This window comes from Aptenodytes patagonicus, chromosome 1, assembly GCF_965638725.1.
Source record: "Aptenodytes patagonicus chromosome 1, bAptPat1.pri.cur, whole genome shotgun sequence".
NCBI classification, from domain to species: domain Eukaryota; kingdom Metazoa; phylum Chordata; class Aves; order Sphenisciformes; family Spheniscidae; genus Aptenodytes; species Aptenodytes patagonicus.
The window spans coordinates 63,490,840-63,518,614 of record NC_134949.1 but is presented as its reverse complement, the minus strand read 5'-3'; the positions used below and the strand labels follow the sequence as shown (position 1 = coordinate 63,518,614).

At 36.3% G+C, this 27,775-nt stretch overlaps 1 protein-coding gene across 2 annotated transcripts; it reads right to left on the bottom strand.

Moving 5' to 3' along the window:
* Nucleotides 1-507: 507 nt before the first annotated feature.
* On the bottom strand, nucleotides 508-27,775 carry NUP37 (nucleoporin 37). Of its 2 annotated transcripts, none has more exons than XM_076339631.1 (10): nucleotides 27,704-27,775; nucleotides 26,151-26,370; nucleotides 23,768-23,892; nucleotides 22,706-22,778; nucleotides 14,732-14,826; nucleotides 4,979-5,069; nucleotides 2,978-3,159; nucleotides 2,409-2,459; nucleotides 1,933-2,026; nucleotides 508-1,119 (listed from the first exon to the last, which is right to left on the bottom strand). In XM_076339631.1, exons 2-10 carry the CDS (start codon nucleotides 26,304-26,306, stop codon nucleotides 1,006-1,008), a joined length of 981 nt encoding a protein of 326 aa, XP_076195746.1. In that variant the 5' UTR covers nucleotides 26,307-26,370; nucleotides 27,704-27,775; the 3' UTR covers nucleotides 508-1,005. The 2 variants fall into 2 exon arrangements, with proteins under 2 accessions (XP_076195746.1, XP_076195754.1); XM_076339639.1 differs by having other exon boundaries at nucleotides 27,727-27,775.

The window sequence follows — 27,775 nt, the reverse complement described above, 5'->3', positions numbered from 1 at the left end:
AGCAAAATTTCTCAAGGATAAGAAATGATGAGAAATAAAATATGGTCTTACTTTTTAAAAGGTGACTGTAATCTCACTTCTTGCTGTCCTACTTCTGAATTGGTTGTATGTGTCCAGCATAAATATTTAAAAGAATATTTTAAAATCTAACTACTGCTAATAAGGATGGCTACGATGCTGTAAGGAGCTGTTACGCTAGCTGAACATCTCGATATCACTTCACTTGCAAAAGCATGCAAAAAGGATACTGAAGACAGGAGTTGTCTCCGTCTTTTACTCTTTCATCTTTTACTTCATTTCTGGGTCTTGTATGGGAGGGGCAAGAAAAGTATGTTTCTAGAAAGCAGAATATCTTTGATTTTTCTGTAAAAGGCTGGAAGTAAAAGGCTGTAAACAGAAAAACCCCACACGCTGTTTGGCATACTTGAAGTAAATCCCTCCATCATCTTAAAAGAAGTAATAGTCCTTAAAATTATCATTCTGATTATACCATTAGCTTCTTCACTGTTAGTGGTAACTAGTTTATTCAGCAAATACATTCACAGACAACATTTTATGACAGTACATTATTGCATTTCTTTCTTATAAGATAGTGGTGGTCGGGAAAGTTAATACAGAGACAGGCATTCTCTTTCTGTAGGTACTCTGGACAATTTCAAAGTATTTGAGCTGTGTTAACTGAGTGAGATTGCCAGACTGAGATTGCTGGATACAAAATCTCTTAAAAAAACCACTTTTAAAAATTCATTTCACACCAAATACCATGTTAAAAAAATGTACATTTTATTTTAAGGGAAATAACCAAGTACCAGATGTATGATAACTGGTTTTACAGAAGCTCTTGTATTTGCAAACTAAAAATCAAACACAAATGTTTCATATTTTACTTGTTCCTTTCTTACGTTCTCCAAGTGAATAAATACCAGTACAAAGAGTAAATTCCTTTGTTTTACTAGGAAAGAGACGTTATGCTGTAAAGTTTCATATTGAAGGCAAATGCTTATTTTACATTTCAGTTACCCAGAAGAAAATTTTATGATCTCCTCCGACTGCACATAATGGAAGAGTTCTATGCCATGTCAAACCAGATCCTACAGCTGCAGTGCCAGTAAGAATGGGCTTTAAAAAAAAAAGGAGAGAGAAATATGAGTACAACTTACCATATAAATGATAACTATACCACATACACCAAGTTGCATAGACAAATAAACAGCATAGATTTACTACTCTTCAACAAATACAGTTAAAATACAACAGAAATCCAACTGAAAGATCTGATTATCTGCTACTTAGTTCCTGTAGCTACTTACTACATTTAAATAAGATGCAGCAAAATATTCCATGATAACAAATTGTTTCAACTATTTTCATTATTATTAACGCTATTATTACTTTCAAACTTCGAAACCTTTTTTAATGAAATTACTTCCCGTTATTTAAGTGTACTCACAACTAGTATGTTTGGAGGTAATTTTTTACTGTAAGCGTTACAAATATATACTAACTCCAGCAAACCCAAAATATTTCCTATACTTTACATTCATTGTCTCGGGATATATTTTCATTAATGATTTAAAATATAATTAGTTCAAACCTGTAAAATACACAGCCAGCTGTTTTTACCCTCTTTAGAATGAGAAATGCTGAAAAATTTATTAAATAACAGGTTAAATGTGTTTTTCTTCCCCTTACCACCGATAAGGCAAAGCAAAATAAAACATATAGATCAAGCAGCATTTTAAATAGCAGGTTAAGCATGGTGTGATTTCTTTTTCCTTAGCATGGGTGATACAAAACAAAATAAAATAGGTAGACCAAGCAGCATTTCTGGATTGTTTGGGCTATTTTTTAATTGTAGCTTTTAACTATTTATGAGCCTGATTTGAAGAGAACAAATGCAATTCCAGCCAAAAGCTGAACTCCAAAATTTACCTGGGGATGTCCTAAATGATGAACAAGCAGCTGCGTAGTTGTCTTTCCTGGATATCCAGTGGTTGCAAACAGATTTTCATTCACTCGGGACCACCTATGAATGAAATGAACGTACTTTTCAAATATCCCTATCAGACTATCAGAAGTGCACACAAAGTGGAGTTCTCTCCCTTGTGGTTAACCGTGTGAAGATGTCAGATATTCCACTACCACCAGAGAAATAAATTCAGAGAAATGGCTTGTAAATGATTCACCACTCACAGCCCCGTATGCATGTCATTGTAAAACAGAAAAAAAGAAATGGGAATGTTACACATACATGCTAAATGTAGTTCGTTCACAAATTTCACAACGGGGAGACCAGGTCCCCCTAAAAATTATTTAAGCGAGACACAACCAGGTCCCTAAACTCACAACTGCTTGCATATACACAGATTTATATAGACAAAAACCACAGAATAGAACAACGCTTATACCTGAATAATCTGGCTCGATCAACATGGACGGGTCTCTTATCCTGCGGATAACTAAAACAGACATTCAGGGTAAACAACTGCAAACAACTACAGCTCATACTGTAAGTACCAAAAGCATGTATCATTTAAACAGTGACGGGGACACATTGTCTACTCTCTGTGAAGAAGCTGAGGGAAAACCAGAGCATTCCTGCAGCTTACATCTCAATTTGGAGTACGAAAACTGAAGTAGTTATCCAGTTTATTATGGCTCAACAATTATGTATTTATGACTTAGAATGAAATTTTAACAAACACATAAAACTTATAGTGACAGGTAAACAGTAGTGTCAAATGGACAAAAAGACAATGTTATTTTTAACAGATAAATATTGATAGATAAAGATGAAACAAAGAATGCCAGGGAATGATCTGTACTGATTTCATTAAATTCCTGAAGAATGTTCATTATTACTGAATAGGTGATATAATACATAGTGCATTTAAGTGCTATATTAGCAAAGTGGCCACACCTCTTCATGTACTGCTTAAGAAGAGAATAAAGAAACCTATCTTGTGTATAAAAATACCTAGAGCGAGTGATATCCCAGATTAACCAATCACTTCCAGCAACTGCTCCAATTTTAAGAGTATTTTTTAAACACCAGTCTGCTGACATCAGCGGCGTCTGTTCACACTCTAGGGAGAGAATGGCCTGCTGTGTAATTAGGTCATAGAATCGTATTGTTCCATTCTTCTCCGCTACCATCAGCTGTTAAAAGAAATTAATAGAATGTTGTAAACTTAGCATGTAATGAATCTTAGTATCTTTTCTACTCTATAGCAAACCTAGCATACTTTCAAGCAAATATTAATAATATTAAAATAGGTACAATTTTTCACTTTGTACCAGAAAACATTATCTTGAACACTCTTCCACCAATAAATAAAAAGCACTTTAATCTATACTACTGTCACATTGTTATACATAATGATTACATGATTTTATCTATATATATCTTTAGATATCTATGTATAAAATTTTGGTGCTTAGAAGCACCAGTTCTTAACCACAAATGCACTGTGCTTTTAGAGTTGTAAAGCAAAAAGTTATTCTTTGAAAATGAAAAAAGTTCCTGTTCTGAGTACAAAGAACTGACTGTCAGACATAGTGCTGTACAAGGAAACAACAGTATTGATCAGTGTAACTGTACACTCTGGACTCATGCTTACTGATTTTATGTACCATCTCTTGCTTCATCCTGTAACAGTTTGCAACAGATTTTATCTAAACTTTTTATATTAAAGTAATATATTCAAGCAGTTGTTTATTAGGTATTGTAGAAAGAGCTTCCTGATTAAATGATGAGGAGACCATGGTTCTCAGATAGTCATGAACAACAATTAAGGAAGGCAAAGAAGCACTAAAAACAATACTCCAGTAACATCCAAGTTTGTTTGGGAAAAGAGAGCTGTCACCAAAACATGCTCTTATGCAAACTAAAGGACACGGTGCAGTAAGCATTTTGACCTGCAGTAAGCTTTTCAGCAACCATCAAGTCTGTCAAGTTTTACTAGCCTTTTGAAGGGGTTTTTCTTTAAAAAAAAAAAAAAAAAAAAAAAAAAAAATCCTGTGCCTACTCTTTGATAAGGGTCAAAGAAAAGACAAGCTAATATGTAAGATTGGTTTAATAGTGCAATATTTTTGGGCTAATCTAGTAATTTTGTTGTGCTAACAAAGTTGCCCAGTAGCAAACAGCAGCAAACACATTCAATTGTGATACCACCTAAATCAACAGTTTTCCTAGTTTTCTTAGTAAGGACCGGATATTGATATTGGTGGGAAGTGTGATGAGAATAGAGATCCTTCTTCCCTATTGCTATGTAAATATTTTGATATCTTATTTGACTGCTTTTCTCTGTTTTAAGTGTGTGTGTTTGTGGTAATCTGAACAACTATTTGTAGCTGCTTAAGGCAGTTATTGATTGGCACAACAGGAATAATAAATCAAAAATTGCAAGGACTAGACCATTAATGAAGCTGAAAATTTTGGTATGTATCAGCTGATTAATCCTCCCCAGTACAATAATCAGATAAGGATAAAATCACAGTTTATTGATTTGTTTTGATTTTTCAGCACATATTTCATATATTCCAAGCAAGAACAACAACAACAAAAAAATCCCTTGCTAACTTCAAACAGATGCTTTTCAAAACTTGGCATGCTTTATAGGAGTCTACGTTATTGGTGAACTGTGTTACCATGACTGAGAAAAACTTGAACTTTTCTCTGGTAACTGTAAGTTAACAGGCAATCACCAGAATAGTCATCAGCAACAATTGATGTATGTCATCAAGAAAGGAATATTTCTGATGGGAGGAGTGAGGGACTGAGGGTAAAATGACGAGAATGGGAATCAGAATTAATTTACAGCGACTTAGCGTTAGCAGATCCAACTAATATCCAGTTACAATGTACACTAGCTCCCCAAACATCAATCTTAATACAGCATCAAAGATTCATAGTTTAGGTAAGTCCGCCCTCCTGTTATTTTAAAGGTGGTGAGGGTGAAGAGCTAGAAAACACAACCTTAAAAGCCTCCTCAGGATGCCAGCAAACACTCATTCCAGGAGAACGTAAAACAAAATGGGCCTTCTCATTTCCTTCCAAATCCCAGACCCTAAAGCAAAAAAAAAAAAAAAAAAAAAGCAAAGTATTAAACTATTTGTTGCCATTTGACTGCAAATACATTAATTTTCAGTGCCTCAATACATTCACAAAGGAAGTGACCAAATGAAATAGTGTTCATGCTTTATCATTTCAAGAAGAAACAGACTAACAGAACACCTAGAATGAAATTTGCAGATGCTTAATACTTGTGCATAGAAGTCAGTAAAAGCAGTCAGTGCTGAAGATAATGTATTTTAATATTGATGAACTAGGCAGAGCCTCTGTTTAAACGGGCAATGTCCAAATTATTTGACAAGTTTAGTTGTCTAGACATGAAATCTAGATGATACATTCCCACTTTCATAAGTCAACACTACAGCCTTTGGACTATACCATAAATAACAGTGAGACAACACAAAGCAAGAAAGTCAGCGTTGGTCTAGCTGATACAAGCAACCTAGAGTGAAGTACCAAGCAACTTCAATCATCCACATTACCATGTAAAGGATAAGACCATGCACTAAAGTATTTTGCTTGTCTAATATATGAATTTCCATTTTTGCCTGGTAAGACAAGATTGAGTAATGGAAATACAAGAAACTAAAAATGAAGCTAAGGCAAACAAAAGGATCTATGGCAGAGATAACACCAGCCCAGAAAGGGTCTTGCCGAGCTTTCAACAAATAAATCACATGTGCCAGTTTAATCTTTTCCTTTAGAAGCACCTACAGTACATATCAAGCAGTTAAAAAAAAAAAAAAAGAAAAATCAACAATATTGGGCAATATGGATTGATAGGGAAATGTATGCTGAAACACCAAAACTAGGTTAGGTGATGAGTGAGTTTTCTTTGGATGCATTCCATATGAGTGTTAATGAGCCATGAAGCTACTTGGTTTATAAAATGCAATAAAACCAAAACTGAGACTATTTTACCTCACAGCCACTGCTCAGTTGCCTCTTTTCCTACAAAATCAGTAGCTCAGTTGTCAGACAAAGACATCACAGTTGCGAACATCAGTCTGAACAAGGCTGCATACTATTTATATGCATTTTCACACCGAAACACACACATACATCCTTCCTCCTTGACACGCAAAACCTTAGAAGCAGCCAATTTTTTAAGTAGTGTTCTGCCCAGTCTTTTGAGTTAGATGAGTGGCTACATACTATTATTGTTTATTCTAGAGGATTTTTGCTGACTTCCTCCAGACTTTTTCAGTTTATATCTCACCAGGGTGCTTAGAGCCTTATATTTAAGAGATTTCAAAAAACTCTTAAATAATACATCATAAGTCTAGACAAAATATATGGGAATAAAGTAAATATATTTAATGAACAATGTTGTTTTCTTATGCCAAACCACAACAGATCAAATATTTGTTTTCCCTGTGGAAAACACAGGGTCTCTAATCTTGAAGGATCAGTGTCCTTATTAAAAAAAGTCAAAACAAAAACCTGACAACTGTTTAAAAAAATGAAATATCTACTTGATTAGGTAATTTAGAAACATGCAATACTTTCTTCTAGTGCCAAAAATTTTGCCTTGTAGATTTGTCCAAGTCAAATCAACACTTTCCATGTGTATTTACTGTGCAAGGAGAAAATTATGATATAACAGAAGACAGTGAATCATTTTGGCTAAAGGAGCATGCCATCATGTTTCCTTCCCTGAAGTGAGTGAGGTTATTAGGTGTTGAGACAGACATTTATGCTTTCTACCTCCCTAACTTTGTTATTTATAAAATGCCAAACTTGTATCTCTTATTTTGTAAGAATGGCAAGATTGTTAGTAACAAACTGTATAGGAGAGTGAAAAAAAGGATAAATGCCTCTTTTATATTTTCTTCTTTCTTTATTGATAACAAAGATGGCATCACTTAGTTTTGGGGAAAAAAAACCCAAAACAAACAACAAACCCACCAGGCAATACATATCAAAAGAGATCCTTGACTGAATGAATCAAGTCCATGCTGGTATGGAAGTTTACAATTACATACGTGTTCAATTAACTCTTTTCAATATTTCTTTGTGACTAACCCAAGTAAAAAATGTGCAAAGACCAAAAATTTAGCCAAACTGAATTTCAGTTACTCTATTACTCAGTAATCATAACCAAATCAGCTACAGATGCTAAAAAAACCCTCCAGTTTTGTCCACATTCCTATCACGTAAATCAATCCAAAAAGACTGAGCATTTTGTCTCCCATTCAAAGCGCTTGAAACTTTACTAATATTACCATGATTTTATACCAAAGCAAACTACAGTCCACTTTTCTCCAAACATCCTTATTTTTTGTAACCCTGCAATGTGTCACCCTCTTGCTTCTCCTCCTCCCCACACCAACCATTGTTGTATAGACTTGTTATTGGGCTTGCGGTATTTTTTTTGACATTTAAAAAAGCTTCCACAATAAATTTAAAGGAGAAAAGTTTGAATAACCACAGTTGAAATAAGGTCCAAAGTTTGAATAATGGAAAGCTTCAAAAATAATATGTAATCTGCTCAGTAAATTCATTATTTTTAAGTAACTAAGGACTGAGATATTATATGCTGCAGTACTCACAAAATTTAAACTAACACAAAATACAGATAGTTGCAAATGCCGTTAAAGAAAATTCTTGAAATATTAGTACATTTCTCTTGTCACTCACATCCTATGATTAACCAAACAAATGACAACTGCAGTTATCTCAAAGCACAAAGATATTCAAACTATGTTGGAACAACTATATTGTATGTAGAATGCATGAATATGGATAATGACATGCTGCATATGTGCAGTAATTTTATCACACAATGGACTTTTATTAAAGTTGGCAAAGTATTCATTAGAACATCTGAAAACCTGCCTTGTGGCAATGGAGATTATCCTTATTTTATATTCTAACTTTCTGAATTCTGATTAATTCTAACTGGACAGCAAAACCAAATCCTAACTGAATAAAAATCATCATTTGCAATAGTGAAAGAACAAAACCATATTGTAACCTTCAGGCACTTCTCAAATCCCCAGAAGATGAAAGTAAAAAAGGGAATTCTTTCAGCGTAAGATTTCTAACAATTTTAGTAAGTAGGGTGGGGGCTAGAACAAACCTTGACATCTGATACCATTCCCAACCACATAGCATGATCAACTATACTTGAACCCTTACTCACAGATTACTGTCTGACCTACTCTTAAAAATGCCCAAAATGTTTTGTTTTTGTTTTTGTTTTTGTTTTTTTAAATAGTATCTAACTTAAATACCCCTTGCTGATGTTTCTTTATATCTCCATCAGACATATGCCATGTGTGAGGAAAATCCTATCACCCCTGAAAAGCCTAGAGGACTATGGAGAAGGGAGAGATTCCTGTTACAGAGATGACACAACAAAGGTAAAGAACCAAGTTGTTCCTCATCGAGCACAAGGAGTGAGAAGAGTAAGATCTCAGAAAAGGAAAATGGAGGTGCAGAGATTAGTTAACAGTGTGGAGAATACAACCAACATTGGCCTTGTCTCAGGTCTTCTGCCAGCTCCACATGGAGGTGGTTATCAAAGATCTGAAGAGGATACTAGGTAGGACATGAAAAAACAGAAGGCTGAAGTGGAACCGTAGGAATCCCCTCTAGCTGTCCAGAAGAAGAGAAGGGTGTAATATTAAAGATAATTTCTAGTGATTTATTTTATTTTACTGACAAAATAAAGAATTTAAGTTTTTATAAATCTGGTAATGCACTGCCCAACTAACAGTTTGCCACTGCAGAATCTGTAGCAGAATTAGGTAGCAGAACTCCCTATTCAGCACACTGTGCGAAACAAGCCACAAAAATGGTTGCATGAGGAGAAAGGGGAAATTCATCTGTGCTGCCTAGCCCTAGTCCACCAGGCACAGCCATCTTAAACTATCTCGTGACTCGGCATACAGGTTCCTAAATTTGTGCTTGTAGAGCATGTCCTTCACTTATTTTTGATCCATGAAATAAAAAGCCTTTTCATAGAGTAAATGTGTAAATACTCTTTCAGAAAGTTGACCCACGTTCACCATTTTCTTTTGGTGGTCAAAGGAAATGTCAATGTTGTTAAAGAATTAGTAATTGGAATCTTTCAGATTTTGGCATTAAAATACATGTTACCTCTAGCTTCTTGTAATATCTACTTGGATATGCAAGCATTGATCTATTTTTCACTGGTAACTGTGGGATGTAATTCTGATTATCCCCCGCAATGTTGGCAGAAGTGGGAGAGGCAGAGGAACTGCACATGTAGTATCTCAAGCATCTCAACTGACTGTTCTTCGCTAATACACATTTCAGAACATGCACACTCAGAAACAAGCCCAAGAAATACACAGTACTACTGCTACTGAAATACCCTTAAAGTTATCTAAAGCAAAGCCAGAGACTAAGCAGTATTTTTGCAAAAACGTGAAGCTTCAGTTGTATCCTTTCAACCAAAGAAAAATTAGCTGTTAGAGTTATCAGCTTATTGTTCCCAATGTAGATGTAAAACTAAATGCTTCTGTGGGATGGCTGTTACCGAGAAACTCAACTACAGTTCTACCAATGAGTTTCTAAAATACAAGGTAACTGCTAAACAAACCTAATGCAGTGATTTCTATTTAAAACAATTTATAGGCTAGACTACATTCTAGGACTGTGTGACCCTTAACATAAGTCATAATAAGTCACACAGGAAATAGCTACCATTTCATCTGCATATTTTGAAGACTTTCTAACTAAAGGCTTATTCATCCACTCTTAAGACCAGACTGAAATAATGTTCCAAACATTTGATTCGGAAAGTGATTTTTTTTTTTTTTTTTTTTGAAGCTGACTGGATACTGTAACTGGAGACCAGTTAATACTTGCATAGTGATTGTGAACTACAACAGAAGTTGTTGGTTAATACTTGCATCGTGGCTGTAAAGTATAGCAGAAATTGTGTAAGACTACATTTGGGGGACGTACAGGGATGCATACAAAAAGTATGCAAATTCAAAGACCAGACTCTTAAAAATAATCCAAAACTATCCTTTATTTCCATCAATTATCATGCATAACTAGCTTGAGAATTGTAATCAGCATACCTCAGAAAGGATAAATATTTTGGTATGACATTTCTTATAGGAAGAGACACTGGGGAATTCTATAACACGAACCAATGAAGATAGAACAACATGAAATAAGATACCTTTTTAAAAAATTTTGGCAAAAATCCATAATTGAGTGCACTAGGAATGGGAAGATACAAATATAATATAATTTTGGAGGCAGGATTAAGTGAGAATGGCAACTTTTCAATATAACCAAAGACTAAAATTTATTGAATTAACAAGGTAGGACTCAAGTGCAACAAGCACTGGCAACGCATTAAAGAACACAAGACAAAAAAACCCAAAACACATTGGTGTTCCTTCATATTGTTTAGAGAAGGACCTACACAAAACAACTAAGACATAAGAGTACCATGTAAACAAATACACTACAGATTAAAACCCCCTAAAAACAGATGAAACACTACAATAAATTTTGAGTCTAGTTAGTTTAGTTTCCAGTGATATCAAACCTTTCCCCTGAATCTCTGTCCAGGGAGCAAAACTGGCATTTGTTCTATGTGCAACAGAGAAGGCTGAACTTGACAGTGACTAATAGATAAATAAATTCACAAAGTCCTTCTCTATGAAGCAACATGAGCCACGGCATACGTAACTGAACAGAACTCGGAAGGGAATCAAAGGGCAAGTACATTCACAGATAAAGTGGAAGTCAACTGTACATTCTTTTCTATTACACACACAAAAAGAGAGGAAGATGCTGTAGTTTAAGGAATAATTAAAAAAAGAAAAAGAGAGAGGGAGGGAGAGGGATGGATGAGTCCTTTTCAGCTTTTTAAAATAGAAGCCAATCCAGCACTTGATGACCATAAGAAATTGCCATGCTGCCATTATTAAGGGCCTGACACTGTCACTAATCTTTCCGTTCAATATGAGGATGGAGTACGAGGTGGTTATTAATCAGATTGAATTAACCTTTTAACAGTCAGAGGTTAATTTTTACCATGCATATGAGACTAGCAGGTTTTACCAGGATGCTATTTTGCATGAAATAATTCAAGAAACATCAGATAGTGTCAAAAACTACCAACAGCAGAGGGGTGTCTGTTAAGCTCATGCTGTTTTCCAAACATTTCCTATGTTCTTTTTGCAGAGGCTTCATTAAGTGTCAGAACAAAATGATTTGTACATCTGAATCCCTGCAGCCTCCTATCTTGTGTTTCCAAATCATAACGAAAAAGCCAGCAATAATTTTTTTTTTTTTTTTTTTTTTTAAGAGTGGTGCACAGGGAGTTGCACACACAGTTCTCATTAGCAAAGTGGGATGCACATGTTCCTACACTTAATACAAATGTTCAAAGAAGTGTATAATGCTTTATAATTTTAAGGAATGAAAGGAAATATTCCTTAAAGCTACCATAAAAGATTTTTTCTTATTCATTAAGCATGCTCTTATGATACCAAGAAATGGACAAGCAAATTACTTTAATTACACATAAATATTATACAGAATTTTGAAATTGAGATCTGAAAGGTAGATCATGAAGAAAAAACAACTGGATTTGAAGGAAGACAATTAGATTAAATCCAAGAGGTAATTTACTTTCCTGCCATGACGAAGTTTGGCTTTCAGCAGAAACGTACAAATATCCTAAATTTGATTTTTTTAATGTATACACAAGATACTAACTTTTATTTATTTTTACTTCAGTTGTACTCAATATGTTAACATATATGACATAAATAAAACTGATTCAAATTTTTGTTTAATATAACTAGTTATTTTAGCTATTTCCTCTGCCAGTCTTTTACTATTTTCTTTAGAATTTTGCAATCAAACCTTAAAAATAATTTTATTTTCTATTTTTTAAGAAAAAGTAAAGCAATTATGAAATGCGTAAAAAAGTAAAATACAGCAAAATTTGAAAATTACAATATCCTGCCAAAGATATAAATTAACTATATGCTTATGAACAGCTTCATCCATCTTGGAACATAGCCATCCTTGGGACAAAATGGAGGAAGTAATATACGGTATTTAAGACCCAGGATTTGACTTTTTCAATCAACTTTGCAGATGTAATTTTTAGCTACAGGAATTTTGATCTTTAATATAAATACAATTGTGAGTAACTGCAACATGGTGGGTTTTAAGAGTCTTCCAAAGGTGTCTTCTTTCAGAAAAACAATTCTTTTTAAGGTTATATTAGTTTTGAGATTCTCAGTGCAGGGAAACGTGAGATTATTAAAGCATATAGCATATTTACATACCAACATCTCTTCACTTGTCTATGAATGCACGTAACGCTTTTATTCACAACTACATAACATAGATGGCTACTGCAATTATTTTTATGCAAGAGTATTTTTAATTCAGTTCTACTTCACAGCTGGGAAAGAGTCTCGTGTTGTGAGACCAACAAGGCCAACAAAGACCATGCAAGAAACAACAAGAGTTCCTGAACGACATAGCAGCAGTTTAAAGGTAAGAACATTGAATATAACCAGTATCTGACTTACACTGTCTGTCTTCTAACCAAAATGACTGAACCCAGCTCTGAGATGTCACTGTTGCAGCAGCTTGTGGCAACATTGTTTAGTGCATGAAAACTGAAAATTTGAGTTCCTTAGAGATCTCTGCTAAACTTACTACTGAGTGAAAACCAGGGAAGATCTAAACATGTTTGTATATATTCTGTACTTACTGAGACATTGTATTATGACTTTATTAAGACTTAAAACTGGAACTCTAACTATACCCAAACACTCAAAACTTCATGTTCTTGTACTAATTGTTCTAGAACTTTATTCCAAAGGTATTAACAGATGATGTATCCTGAGAACAATTTCAGGATAGAAACTCAGTACAGACAGAAGAATTATTCCTCTTCTTACTTTACTGCTGAAGCAAATTACACAGTAAGTAAGGAATGATTTTGGTAAGTCCCAAGGAATGCATTTTCCATTAGTTTTGAAAGTGTAACCTTTAAATTCAATAAAAAAGTCTTCATGCTCCACATGCATGAATGGAAAAAATAAGAACTCAAGTAGCCAAAAAAAATCCTACTTATTTCCCATGGCTTTTAACCAAAGACTTTATGGTTTACTGTATAAAATATCTTTCAGAGTTACTAAGTTGAAATCTTGGTAGTATACACCAATGATATCATTTTTATTTCCTTTTAATTTAGTATCAGTTAGACTACTGGTTTTAAAACAGTTCTCTTTCATCCCAGGAACACTAAGCATTTCATAAAATAAACAAAAAAAGGCCACACATTCAAACAGCTCTTTGCTGAATAAGCCCAATATTAGTTTAGATTTAATGAAGAAATCAAGGATAGGAAATAAATCAGAACAAGCTACAAATAAGTCATACATTTCTACTATTCATTCCTCATGATTTTGTTGGGAATATGGACAGGGCGTCTATGGAAAATCTGCGTACTGGTCAAAGTAGTATTTCTGAGTTCCCTAGGGATGTTAAAATCACAGGCCTTTTAGATTTTCAGTTTATGTAGGCCAGAGTAGCTCAACTAAAGCTACTAAACTGTGATTTATGCCAGTTGATGATCTACCCTTTACAAAATCCCATACACAGAGTAATCATTCTAAAAGCTACTCCTTTCTCTCTTAGCAGGTAGAAGGAAAAAAAAATTACTTTTTTTCCCCCTGAGTACTACCTGGTCATTTATATAGGAATTGATATGGTGGTAACTTCAAAGAGCAAATATATAATTCATATAATCAGAGAAAAAACTAAAACAGTTCCTTAATTGAGTCAAGTTTTGAGTTACCACAGCTATTACAAAGAAAAGTCAAAGATGATGCTTTCTCAAGTCTCTTGCTGCTACTGCAATGACTTGCAAAGCCTGCATAGCTGCCCTCCTGATCTCTCCAACCGTGAGCTGCATTGGAGGGATAAGAATAGCAGCTTTATAGATTCATGTGCACTACTAGAAGAGGGGGATGGGGGACCTTTTGACAAGGAAAAACTCCTGTACTACAAAACCTTAACCAGTGTTTTTCAAAGTATTTCACCATATTTCCCTTTTACTTCCAGTTACAAATAACTAAATACATGGGTTTGAAGCAGCTATAGTCATGGTATTATGAGCTCCCAGTACCACTGCATTAGTATGGTACTGTTCTTAGGCTATGTAATCCCACCTCCTAGTAAGGCTGATAAATTTGGGTAAGTGGACAAGTTCACATACAAATACTGGTTTTAAACTGGACTCATCTGATGACAGAATAGATAGAGAGTGTCTGTACAGTTCAGTGCTGAGCTATGCATGTCTTCTCTCTCCTATTCTCATGCCTGTTATTCCTGTCCCACCAGGGGAAATTATAGTGTACGTAATTCCAAGACAGAACAGTTCTCTTCACATTGTATCTAGTTAGTTCAAAATGTTGCTTTGAAAAAAAAAAACCACCTCACAAGTCACAACAAAAAGCCAGTCCACAACCTAGTTAACAAGACTAGTCCGCTTGTTGTCTTGTTAGTGGGCTATGAAGGCCCACTAAAAAGAAATAAATAAATGCTTATTTATTTACGTGAGCATATAAGGCATACACACACAGAAAAAGCCAGATACTACTATTTCAATAACGTTTTGAACAAAATGCATACCTGCAGGTGTGATCATCACTTACACTTGCAACTTCTTGACCTTCTTTGGGAGCAAACACCAGATCATTAATGTAATCTGAGTGGCCATCAAATGTCTGTCAATCAGAAAAAAGAAATACTTTTACCTTAGAGCTGACTGTTCCATCAGTCTACAATGTATTTAATAGACCCACTGAAGGAAAGATGTATGAGTGTTAAGATAAAGCTATCATTCGATATGGAAGGTAAAAAAAAGTATTTATCAGCAACTGGAGTTCTTTAAAATATCTAATTCATGTGTAGATTCATACTGTAGGTAAAAAGACCCCCCCACTATTCCTTGTAGTTACCACAGAGGTCAGCTTGATGTTCTTGCTTGACAGAGATCAGTGAATCGCACCAGAACTTTTTATCCTCCTTTCAAGCACTGAATTTTGAAGGTAGAAGATAATAAATCTCAGAAAGAAAGAGGAGAATAAGCAGGAAGTGAATGTATGCATGATCTACATATCTTAAAGAACTCTGATTATTGGTAATTAACTCTTATCACTGAATCGTAGTTTTTACTAGGGGTTCCTAGAAGCAGCAAGAGAGTTTTTTCCTGAAGGAGCAATAAACCAGCCACTTGTCCAGTATATGCCCTTTTCCAAGCAGTCAGAACACAAATTGCCTAAGAGGAGATGTCCGCTAAAGATGGCAGACCAAAAGGCTACCTTTAGAAAAAACAGTGAAAAAACTCTCAGTGAAAGAAGATGAAACAGAAGAGAATGCACGCTGGAGACTTTAAGAAAACCAAAAATGAGGAACAACAGTACAAGCAAAAACAAGCAAGCCATACAACACCTTAGCAATTAAGCATAATTTCTATTAAGCATTTGAGAAGAACAGACACAGTGCTTTGTGCTCTCTGCTGTTGCGCTGAAGAGGAAAGAAAATGGGTTATAGTACACACTCTTCTACTGTGAATTAATAGATCATCCATTCTCAAATAATAGGATATGAGCCCTCATGGTGTGAATATACGTGAACTGTCACTCAAAAGCAAACATTTACAGCTGTATCAGAAAGCATGAAGTAATTTCAAAGGGAACCTTGTTACTGTGTAATTGTTCTTGCCTGAAGCTTCTTAATCATGACATTTTTATTTCAAAGTACTGAGAATAATTTATCTATAACAAAAACCAACTTAGCAGGGTAGCTTTTCTGAATAAAAGCAAAATCCCAGTTTGAGTAAAAATTAAAAGTTAGATGATTTTTATGTATTTTGAAGGCTTTTCAGCTATCTTGGTGTTGTGGTTTAACCCCAGTTGGCAACCAAGCACCACGCAGCCACTTGCTCACCCTCCCCACCCTGCTGGGATGGGGAGAGAATCATAAGAGCAAAAGTGAGAAAACTTGTGGGTTGAGATAAGAACAGTTTAACAATTGAAATATTATAATAATAATAATAATAATAATAATAATAATAATAATAATAATACTACATTGTAATGAAAAGGAAAACAACAATAGAGAGAGAGAGGAACAAAACCCAGGAAAAACAAGTGATGCAACTGCTCACCACCTGCCAAACGACGCCCAGCCCGTCCCCAAGCAGCGGCTGCCCCCTGGCCAAATCCCGCCAGTTTATATACTGAGCATGACGTCATATGGTATGGAATATCCCTTTGGCCAGTTTGGGTCAGCTGTCCTGGCTGTGCCCCCTCCCAGCTTCTTGTGCATCTCCTCACTGGCAGAGCATGGGAAGCTGAAAAGTCCTTGACTTAGTATAAACACTGCCCAGCAACAACTAAAACATCAGTGTGTTATCACATTATTCTCATGCTAAATCCAAAACACAGCACTATACCAGCTACTGGGAAGAAAATTAACTCTACCCCATCTGAAACCAGGACAGCTGATCATAATATCAAGACACCTTTTTCCTCTCAATTCTACGAAGTATTTTGTACTTATCTACAGACATCAGTAATCTTTTGAGGTTTACAGTATCTTCAGGAAAGGCTGTGGATGTGGTCTACCTGGACTTCAGCAAGGCCTTTGACACTGTCTCCCACAGCATTCTCCTAGAGAAGCTGGCGGCTCACGGCTTAGACAGGTGTACTCTCCGCTGGGTCAAAAACTGGCTGGACGGCCGGGCCCAGAGAGTTGTGGTGAATGGAGTTCAATCCAGTTGGCGGCCGGTCACGAGCGGTGTTCCTCAGGGCTCAGTACTGGGGCCGGTCTTGTTTAATATCTTTATCGATGATCTGGACGAGGGGATTGAGTGCACCCTCAGTAAGTTTGCAGACGACACCAAGTTGGGCGGGAGTGTTGATCTGCTCGAGGGTAGGAAGGCTCTGCAGAGGGACCTGGACAGGCTGGATCGATGGGCTGAGGCCAATTGTATGAGATTCAACAAGGCCAAGTGCCGGGTCCTGCACTTCGGCCACAACAACCCCATGCAGCGCTACAGGCTTGGGGAAGAGTGGCTGGAAAGCTGCCCAGCAGAAAAGGACCTGGGGGTGTTGGTCGACAGCTGGCTGAACATGAGCCGGCAGTGTGCCCAGGCGGCCAAGAAGGCCAATGGCATCCTGGCCTGTATCAGAAATAGTGTGGCCAGCAGGAGCAGGGAAGTGATCGTGCCCCTGTACTCGGCCCTGGTGAGGCTGCACCTCAAATACTGTGTTCAGTTTTGGGCCCCTCACTACAAGGACATCGAGGTGCTGGAGCGTGTCCAGAGAAGGGCAACGAGGCTGGTGAGGGGTCTGGAGAACAAGTCTTATGAGGAGCGGCTGAGGGAACTGGGGTTGTTTAGCCTGGAGAAAAGGAGGCTGAGGGGAGACCTCATCGCTCTCTACAACTACCTGAAAGGAGGTTGTAGCGAGGTGGGTGTCGGTCTCTTCTCCCAAGTAACAAGCGATAGGACAAGAGGAAATGGCCTCAAGTTGCGCCAGGGGAGGTTTAGATTGGATGTAAGGAAAAATTTCTTTACTGAAAGAGTGGTGAAACATTGGAACAGGCTGCCCAGGGAAGTGGTGGAGTCCCCATCCCTGGAGGTATTTAAAAGACGAGTAAATGAGGCACTTAGGGACATGGTTTAGTGGACATGGTGGTGTTGGGTTGACGGTTGGACTTGATGATCTTAGAGGTCTTTTCCAACCTCAATGATTCTATGATTCTATGATTCTATGATTCAGAAACCTAAGTTAAAGAACTTACAAACATTTAGCATTAAGCAAGCATGCAAAACTCATCTCATTTAGGGTCCAGTCAAAGTTTAAAATACAGTCAAATTCATTCACATGGGTGCTAGGTATGAAGAAATCATCTCTGGTCTCATTAGAAAATCTGTAGCTAGTTAAGATACCAGTTTGCTCCATCTGAGGATTTATATGTATTTTCTCTCCTTAACTATATCTATGGTCTTTTTGACAGAAACCTCACTTAAAATTTTAAGTGAGGCAAATGTCCACGTGTAGATGTTGTATGTGTTACTGTTCCATCCTCTTTAGTCCCACTGATTAAGTCTCAAGGCATGGCTGCTCTTGTTTTGCCCAGCAAGGTATCATAAAAAGGAGACAAAAATATCCTCTGGATAATAACATCACATGGAGAGATTGCAGAGGAAAACAAAGTCCAATGAAAACAACCAGTTCCACAGGTTTCTGAAAGGAGAACACACTGTTGCTGTTCTCTAAGTGTAGCTATTCTGAGGAACAAATGCAGAACTGATAAAAAAAAAAAATTTGTCAAGCAGCACAATAACTAAATCCCCCTCTCTAAAAATCTTATGAATGCCTCATCAATTCAATACAGAAACATTTTCAGCAGCCAACTTGATTTTTTCCAATAGCTCATAATTTTATTGAAACCTAGTGAATTACACTAGAACTAATACATCTTTAGATGATGCTAAACTATTTAGACAGAAATGCCAAGTCTTTTGAAAATTTTCAGCATTCTGAATTCACATATCCTGCCTCATTTTACTTCCGCAGTTCTGATGAAATATGCTTTTTATTAAAAAAATTTGAAGCAGGAGAAGGAAGCCACAATTCATTTCCAAATGAAAACCTCAAAAGAAGAAAAAGATTTCACGAAGATCCATCAGTCATATTTTACCTTTTGTGTGTTGTTCTGGGCTTGATCCAACCCATAAATTTTGGATTAGTTGTGTTGACAAAGTAATGGAAAACTCAGTATGCTTCAAGTTCCTTGTTGATAATTACATCAAGACAGTTTTTCCACTGGGAAAACAGAGTAAGATTACTCTGTCTATCCCTCCAGAAGCAACACATACTAATTGTTTATTATAAAAGACAAAATGTTCAGAGATTACTTTTTGACTGTAATCACATACTTCCTTTAGCTTTGTTTGCACATTTTGTACCTCTCCTGAAAATCCCATGTGTCAAGTGTGCACCGTACAATGGATCAAAGTCTTCCATGTGTTTATCATGGGTTCAACTTCAGGTTTATGAAACAGCTTTTCTGAGGTATCAATTGACTGTTACTAGGAAACCACTGTATCAAACTTTGTTGAAAGCCAGCTCAGCATAGCTCACCGAGTATTTGTGAACATCTGAGGTTTTGCAAATACTTTAAATCAGATTTAGGTGTTACTTTTTTCTTTACAAGAAGTATATAGTACAATGATTGTCCGGGTATAAGAAATTAAGATGGTTGCTCAGAGAAAGTTTTTCCACACTTTTTGTCCAAAAAACCCAGAAGATAGTCTCAAAGACAACATTTTTACCAATATAAACACACTAGTCCACATTCTTCCTTTTCACTAATAAGATCCTCACTAATAGGTAAAAATATGTATTTTTAGCTGTTTTCTGATTATTTTTAACATTAGACCAAGCTTGACCCAGTAACAATACGGACTTTCACTTTTTCATCAGTCTCAGTACATCCTCAATGAAGTTCTTAGACTGTTAATTTCAGTGATGGAGCTGACATAAACAAAGCTAATAGCTTTACTGTTGAATTCAAGCCGACACTTCTCATTTGTATCACATAAGCACTACACACAGTCTTTAGTCTTCTGTAGCGTCAAAAATGAAGAAGCATCCATGATATCTTCAGCTGACAAAAATAAAATTCTGTGATCCTGCTGTATACATTAGACACTGGAGGAGCTTATTCATATCAACTGGAGTTGAATAATTAAGATATTGCAATTGCTTGTTTCCTTCTGGGGCAAAATAACTTATATACTTCTAGTACTTCCAGCTGTGGCTGTTCAGCCTAAATACGACATTCTAATGTCCAACACCTGTTGTATTAATGCATCCTCTGTGGTCTCTACACTCAATACCTAGCATAAAAAATTATTCTGATGTGTTACACAATGAACATACTTTTGCAGCAGAAGCTTATAACTGCAAGTCAGAGCATTTTGTGTAGAAGTCCTAAGGGCAGATGAATCAGTTCTCCAACGAACCTTTTTGTATGAAAAATAATTGCTATCTTAATGGAAATGTAAATGTGGCATTTCAAGTTTATTTCTAGGCATCCAGTCAAAGCTACTGTGTAATAAATTCCCCTAAATTAGAAGTGCATGTTTTAAAGTGTTATTTGTGTTGGTCAGATACCAGAAAAAAATCTTGTCAGAACTGGGAAAACAATAACCCATCACAGAAATTCTGTTCTGAAAAACAGCGCTCAGCAGACTGTGCTACTGAGTTGTCCCCTTTGCTTCTCTGGTTGTAATATAGATCATGCATTGCTAATAAGCTAGAAAAGAATCATCTCATTGGGTATATTCAAAGTGATTGTTATTTTAAAAGTGTGTTGTTTGTAATCTCATTCTAACTCAGTAATAAACAGCTTCCTAGAAATTTTTCATTACAATAAACTTGCATGTTAAAAGTTTAAGCTTATGAATTATCAAAGGTGTGTTTGTGTGAAGTTATAATACTGATTATTTCTCTGGAAGCAATTAGTTCCCAATGAGCAAAATGGCAGATCCCACTGGAAATTCCTAGTGTTAAGTCTGGCCTGTATCCCATATCAATTTGTGAGAGTCTGAAAGCTGGTGTAGACATGAAGTCTACTCTGGAAGGCATGGAAGAGTACCTTTTGCTAAGGACCAGATGTTGTAGGGACAGGAAGTAGGTATGAAAGTTATGAACTATCACAGCTGTGCCATTCAATTTTTTGGAAAAACACATAAAATTGTTGATCATTAATTAACCCCCCAGTAAAAATAATTAACAGCTTTCATATTTATTAAACATGTGGAATCCATGGCTTGAACCAGTATCCACTGAAGTCAAGAGACGTCTCATTGATTTTAGCAGACAGTCCATCAGGTCCCTTGTTAATCAAAATTTAAAAAAATAGAAATTCAGCTGAATTGAGCCTGTACTACCAGGCTCATCCATATTTTTGATTATTTTCACTTATCTAGTAACATCCATCACCTACACTGTTATTAATGATTTAATCCATTCTCTTTCTTCTGTGTGCTTACGAAGTTCTATACATTTCTCAAATTGCGATAGACATACATAATTAATAAGTAACTTTACATTCTGCTAAAAATTTAAAAGACTTAATTCACAACTTAACATTGAAGCCTGTTGTCTGCAATATCATAGAACTGGCAGATATTATATAAATAGATAACTTTAATAAGGAAAGACAGACATCAACTCACAAGCAAACAGCATTAAGAACTTTTAGAAATATTTTGTTAGAATAGTTGATTGTCAGTATGTCAGTTATCCCACTGCCTGGGTGACAAAACCATATAAGATGAAGGACCAAACATGAAAGAAGGAAATTAAGGGTATGTGCATGTATGAAGTAACATAAAAAGTATTTTCTTTAAAGAAAAGACGTTCTGTTTTCTAGTAACATCCATCTTTACTTCTTATGCCATGCCTTTATTCATTCCCTTATCAGTATGGCCACAGAAGTGACATCTGTGATTCACTTAGTTTCTGTATGACAAATATTATTGTCTTACTAATACAAATTACCAAACCACAAATGAAAGTCTATTATTTTCTCCTCTATACTCAATACACAACTCTCACCAAAAGAGGCATTATCATATTCCAAAGCACTAAAAAAGAAGGAACCCTCTCCCCTGATTTTTTAGTATTAATTAGCCTTGATTATTCTTGGCTGAGACCTCAACAAAACAAATTCAAACCAGTTAGCTCAAACATCTAATTAATATTAGTACTTGGACTGGGACATTGTTTCAAAGGCAAAATTCTGAAGAACAGGTACACATCCAAGTGACATAGGAGTTGACGTGTCTTGCAAACAAAAGAAGTCTCCAGAAAACCAATCTTCAGTTTATAAAGTGAAGACACTATTTAGACCTGGCTTCTTTTATATCACTGGTTTAAGAACACTACCATCTACACTGAAAGAAGAGGAAGTGAAATTGTATTTGAAATAGATATTTCCTTTGTTTCTATCTTAGAAATAAACAAGTGACAGCCTACGGGCATGTTTAGTGCACCTGTCTGCAGTTATGTACTGCAAATTCAGTATTCTTTCTTTAAATTTTCTACTGTTTGAAAGAGTGGAATTGCAACTTCCAATTCCCCATGAAAGAGAAGTTACTAAATTTGCTTTTCTTATAGAGGAGTCCAATAACCAATGCCACATAAAATTTTACAGGTGTCTATGTAAAGGAACCTTATGCAGCATGGTACTTGAAATTCACCTGTAGAACATTCTGTTCATGAGTATAGTTTAGATGATCCATAAGCCTCTACTTGCTTTCTTCAATTTGGTTAAACTGTTACATAAATACTTTTAAATCAAAAGATCATGTAGCTAATAATTACAGTTATTAGCACTTTAAAGACAGAAAGGTATATACAATACAATGACTTTTGCTAGAGATGATGGATATAGAGCACTGAACTGTGACAGATCCTATCTCATACAGTACATTAAGCAGAATGGGGCAGAAGGGCAGTTAAAGACTAGACTCCACTAAAGACTAAATAATTTTTTAAAAATCAGCTTAGCTGCCCTTACCTTAAATTCATTCTTGTCCTGCAGGTCTGAAGTAAATAGCCTTAACTTCCTATCAGAAGCCGCAGTACAAAACCTACACTCAATAAGGAAAGAAAAGCCCTTCAGTCAATTAACACTGCAATAGTTGACTTTTTATCAGAGTTTCCCTTCAGTTTAAACCTGCAAAGTGACATGCAAACAAAAATTCAAATTTTGAAAAAAACCAAAAACTTCTAACTTAACTTTTCTGCTTTGGCAACAAGCAGAGTTGTAATCAGAACTTATGTATAAAATAGTGTGTATCAAGTGCCAAGAATACTTCTTCATGGAAAACACAAAACATTTCACAAAGCTAAATCTGAATCAACTATCAATTACCTGAAATATCTCTCATAACTGCCATTGAAACATCCCTTGGAGGAAGTTAACTGGCAGAGCACAAAAAAGAACCCTCATTATCAGTATTTTAAAATACCGAAACATAAATTCATAAACCAATTTCTAACAATTTTAAATAAAAGATTGTACAAAAATGTAGCAGTAAGCAACCATCATAATTTTGAAGAGGCTTACAAGCTGTTGAGAACATTTTAATTCTTAAGTGCATATTTAATAGTTAATTATCTTTCTAGATTTACACCTCAACGGGTCTCACAAATAGCATCTGACCTACTCCTAAACACAGCCCATACTACGCAGACCATTACATATAACTTTATAAAGCAGGCCATTACAATACTGTCACCCTTAGTAAAGTTCTTAAAAGAATTCCTTCTTCACAGATGTACAAAGAAAGAGCTAACTACATTTTAGGTCCATTAAAATAACGAATAAGGAGAAAAAAATTATTTACTGCTAGTTCACTGGGGGGAGGGGCAAGGGGCACAAGTAGAACAAAAAAAAACCCAAAAAAAGAATGACTCTAAGAATGAAACTGTTGTTCTACTGAAGTGTCCAGAGACTTCATCAGTGATTTCTAAAGAGTTAGATTTCACCCATAAGCTTTAAACATAGTCCAATATTAAGGAATTAGGGAAAACAGATAAAAGACAAGGATTCATTGTACTCATTTATTATAAATACCTTATCTGGGGAGGTAAAGCATCAAGTCTAGTTTCTGGACTCCATGCTATGGCATCAACTCGGATTCCATGATGAAACGTTCTTAGTGTCTTATACTGCATGCCTTCCACTTCTGCATCCTCCTCCTAAAGAAATTTTGCAGTTAGCTAATCCAGAACAACATCTCAATGACTTCTAACAATTCAGATTGATATGAAATTGAAAGGCTTTCAAAGTTACATGTATGTGGGATCTGTTTAGATTGTAACCCCCTCAAAGTGAAAACCTGGAACATAAAGAATTGACTTGAAATATGTAAGTACTTAAAAATACATGAAATGATTGCAGTCTCAAGCCAGAAGCCAATGCAGAGGACAAAAATCAGAACTGAGCTACAAAGATGAGTGCTGAGCCCATTCTTTGTACAATTAATATCTTCACAGATACAACTAAAGCCACTGATGATAGCATGGTAAGTAAGTACCCACTGCAATGAGAAGAAACAATGGGAAGAAAAGCAAGCATGTCATTTAGGCTATCTTCTCTCCAGGTTGTTTTTACACAATGGAAAAATGCTAGCACTTCCAGAACAACATTCTTCAAACAGCAGGAGCTAGAAAGGTACCCTCTGTCATCTAACATGACCAAAATTACTAACTTGTCTATTTTTCCCACTGGTGAGCACACTGGATGGTGGGGAAGATGAAACAAGAGTCGGGGTTGCGGACTCAGTCAATCAGTTGACCTCTAAAACACTTTAAAAAGTTTTCAAAACATCTAATGGAGCACCTCAAAGGATATTTCTACAAAATTTTCTCTATGTCATGATTCTGCTTCGAAGTAGACAACCTCTCTGTATGCCCTCTGCATAGTGTAGAGGCTAGGAAGAACCTAGCTGTGGAAGCATGAAATTATCCAGTGTTTTTCAATGCTTCTTGAAGCAAGGAGCAAGAATAGCATTTTCTTCCCCTACTTTGAAATACTCAGTGACTCCACATATGGAAGGGAAGGGAGGATATGAAAATTACAGAAAAACTACCTTGTACCAGTGGTTGTCAACATTTTAATTAATTCCTTTTCAAGGCCTACACCAGAAACAAGATAGAGGGCAATACAGATGACAGTAAGTTTTTGTGGTTAGCACTAGGTGCTTTTCAGAAAATTTCCAACAGTAAGGCTTTTGGGAATAATAACAATAAAAAGACCAGTTATGCTGTTATTTGTATTAGATAAAGTACAAAAATAATACTGTATAAGAGAAGTGAGTTGAAGAAAAAAAGCTTAAAATAGATTCCAAAGATAACAGTTGTCTCCTATTGATTTTCAAGCATCTAGACAAAAAAAACCCTAATTAAAAAAAAAATCTTATACAGTATAAAAATACACAGTACACAGTATTTTACATTTTAAAAACTTTCATAATATGATGACTCTAAATAATTTCAAGGTAAGAAAATATATTTTACTGTTTCTAACAGTCTGTGAGAGAGATCCAATAAAAACAATTGGGAAAGCAAAAAAAAAATTCGTAATTATTTCTACAGTCCTTCCTTAAAAGAAATATCTATAAAATTAACATAGAAACTTTAGTTGTAAAGTTGAAAGTACTTGTAATCTTTGCTGTTTCGCAGGCTAGTTGAAAGCTTTAGAAGACAATTTAATCTAAATAGCAAATGTACATAGAACAAAATATAACTGTGCAAAAAAGGAGCCAATTACCCTGTGATGATAAAGAACAATGTACAGCAAATGTTAAGTCACATATTTCCAAAGTTGCACACTTAAGTTTTCAGATAGCAGTCACCAACATTAGCAAGAGATACTAAAATGGGATTACTCTTCCAGTAGAGCACTCCTGTTTTCTTTGCAGTCTATTCAGGGAGCACAGTGATAGGATGAGAGGTAACGGTTTTAAACTGAAAGAGGGTATGTTTAGATTAGGTATTAGGAAGAAATTCTTTACTGTGAGGGTGGTGAGACACTGGAACAGTTTGCCCAGAGAAGTTGTGGATGCCCCATCCCTGGAAATGTTCAAGGCCAGGTTGGAGGGGGCTTTGAGCAACCTGGTCTAGTGGAAGGTGTCCCTGCCCATGGCAAGGGGGTTGGACTAAATGATCTTTGAGGTCCCTTCCAACCCAAACCATTCTATGATTGCATTCAAAAGGAACTTTATACCAGCAGGATAGTAATTTATACCACTGTATTTTATATATATACTTTTTTATATATATTCTTGAAGAACAAATATCCCAGACTTGTTAATGTAATAAACAAGTAAAACCGTCCCCTGATTACATGGGGAGGGGAGGAAACAGGAAAGCAACCAGGGTCTTTTTGCAGTAGAGGTGCTGGCAAAGTAAGTTTCAGGAAGCAACTAATAAAATCAACAATAATACAAACTAACCTGAAATCTGCAGGTCCCAACAACTACATAATTATTGCCACCATATGCAATGAGGGAACATGCATCTCCACTATCAAATGGATTGAATTTTACCACGTGCACATAATCTTCACAATCCACAGTGTAAGCAGTGTTTCTAGTAGAATCTTGCTTCATTTTCAGTGGACTAAGTCAAGGTATCACGGAAGTGATGTCTTCTCCAGGATGAAAATCTACATAACTACACAGAAAGTTTTAAAAAGCATGCGTTACTCATTTGCATAAAGGAAAAATGTAAAAGGTATTTGTGGCACAACAAATCAAAATCTCCTGGAACATCATATTTAAAAACACAAAAGCTGTACTTAAGCTTGTTATTTTTAGATGTAGCATGTAGTTTCATCAATCAAAAGATTAACTAACCTAACTAACATACTTTCAAAACTGTCTCTACAGACTTCAGCAACAACTGCAGATTTTGTGCTACTGTTGGCAACCCAACACCAAGACAAGAAATTAAGTAACAGTACACACCAGAAAAGTCACATATAGAATTTTTAAATTTCCAAGCAAATGACAAGAAATGATACCTTCAAATTCTCTTTACTTGTGTACCTCTTTAAAGACTGTAGGTGTCTAACTAAAAGCAGAGTTAATCAAGGCTGCAAAACCGTAAATGAGAATACTGTAATGCATAATATTTAAACATGGTTTCATGACTTAAGCCACCCCCACTGCAGACAGAGCACCTATACCTCTGTGTACCAAAGAACTTGTACTTTACTGTAGTCAACCAATTTTCAAGAAAATCAGGTTCCTGTGCTAGAACACAAGAGGCCGAGATACACAACTGATTTCAGAATCACTCCTTTTAGTCCCAGTATATATTTGACACTAGCTTAAGCCTTTTTGGGAAATCAGACCTTTAATTACACACCACATGGAAAAACAGCTTTAAATCTCAGACCTTTGACAGAGTTTGCTGTGTTAACAATCTGAAGGTCTCAGCATCCAAGACTGAGTATTTTGCTTGGGAGCCACCCAAGTTTGACACGGGCATCACTGAGACGCAGAGGCTCTCCACAGTCGCAATGTTTATTTATTAATACGACAAACCACCACATTAACATAAATACTTTAGCCGTATAACTTGTATAGCTATGCTCCTAAGGCCAAATGCAAATTTTAACCCTATCCGTAGTTTCCTTCCTTTAAGACTTCCCGCGAACACAGGCCACCTGACTAGCTTTAAGTGAAAATACCAAGAATGCTATTGGCTTCATGCCTTTAGGAAACACAGTTCGGGCAACTGAGCCGTGCGGGTGCCCGTCACCTTCCGCCCCCTCCCCCTCCTACTCCCCCCTCTTCCCTTCAGGGCCCAGTTGTACTCCCGAGCGGGGCTGCCAGAGACCGTGCGTGTCCCACAGCGCTACCGGTCCTCAGGCAAGGGCGAGGGCCGGGGCTCGTCCGCACAGCGGCTAGGCCGGCCGGCCCGCCTCCTGGGTCTGACCGGGCGAAGCTCCGAGTTCCCCCTCACCCCGGGACGGGACGCCCCCCCCCCGCCTCACACGCACCTCTGCGGCCCCAAATCACCCACCAGCACCACCACCGCCTCTCCCGCCAACAGCTAGCAGCACCTCCCACCC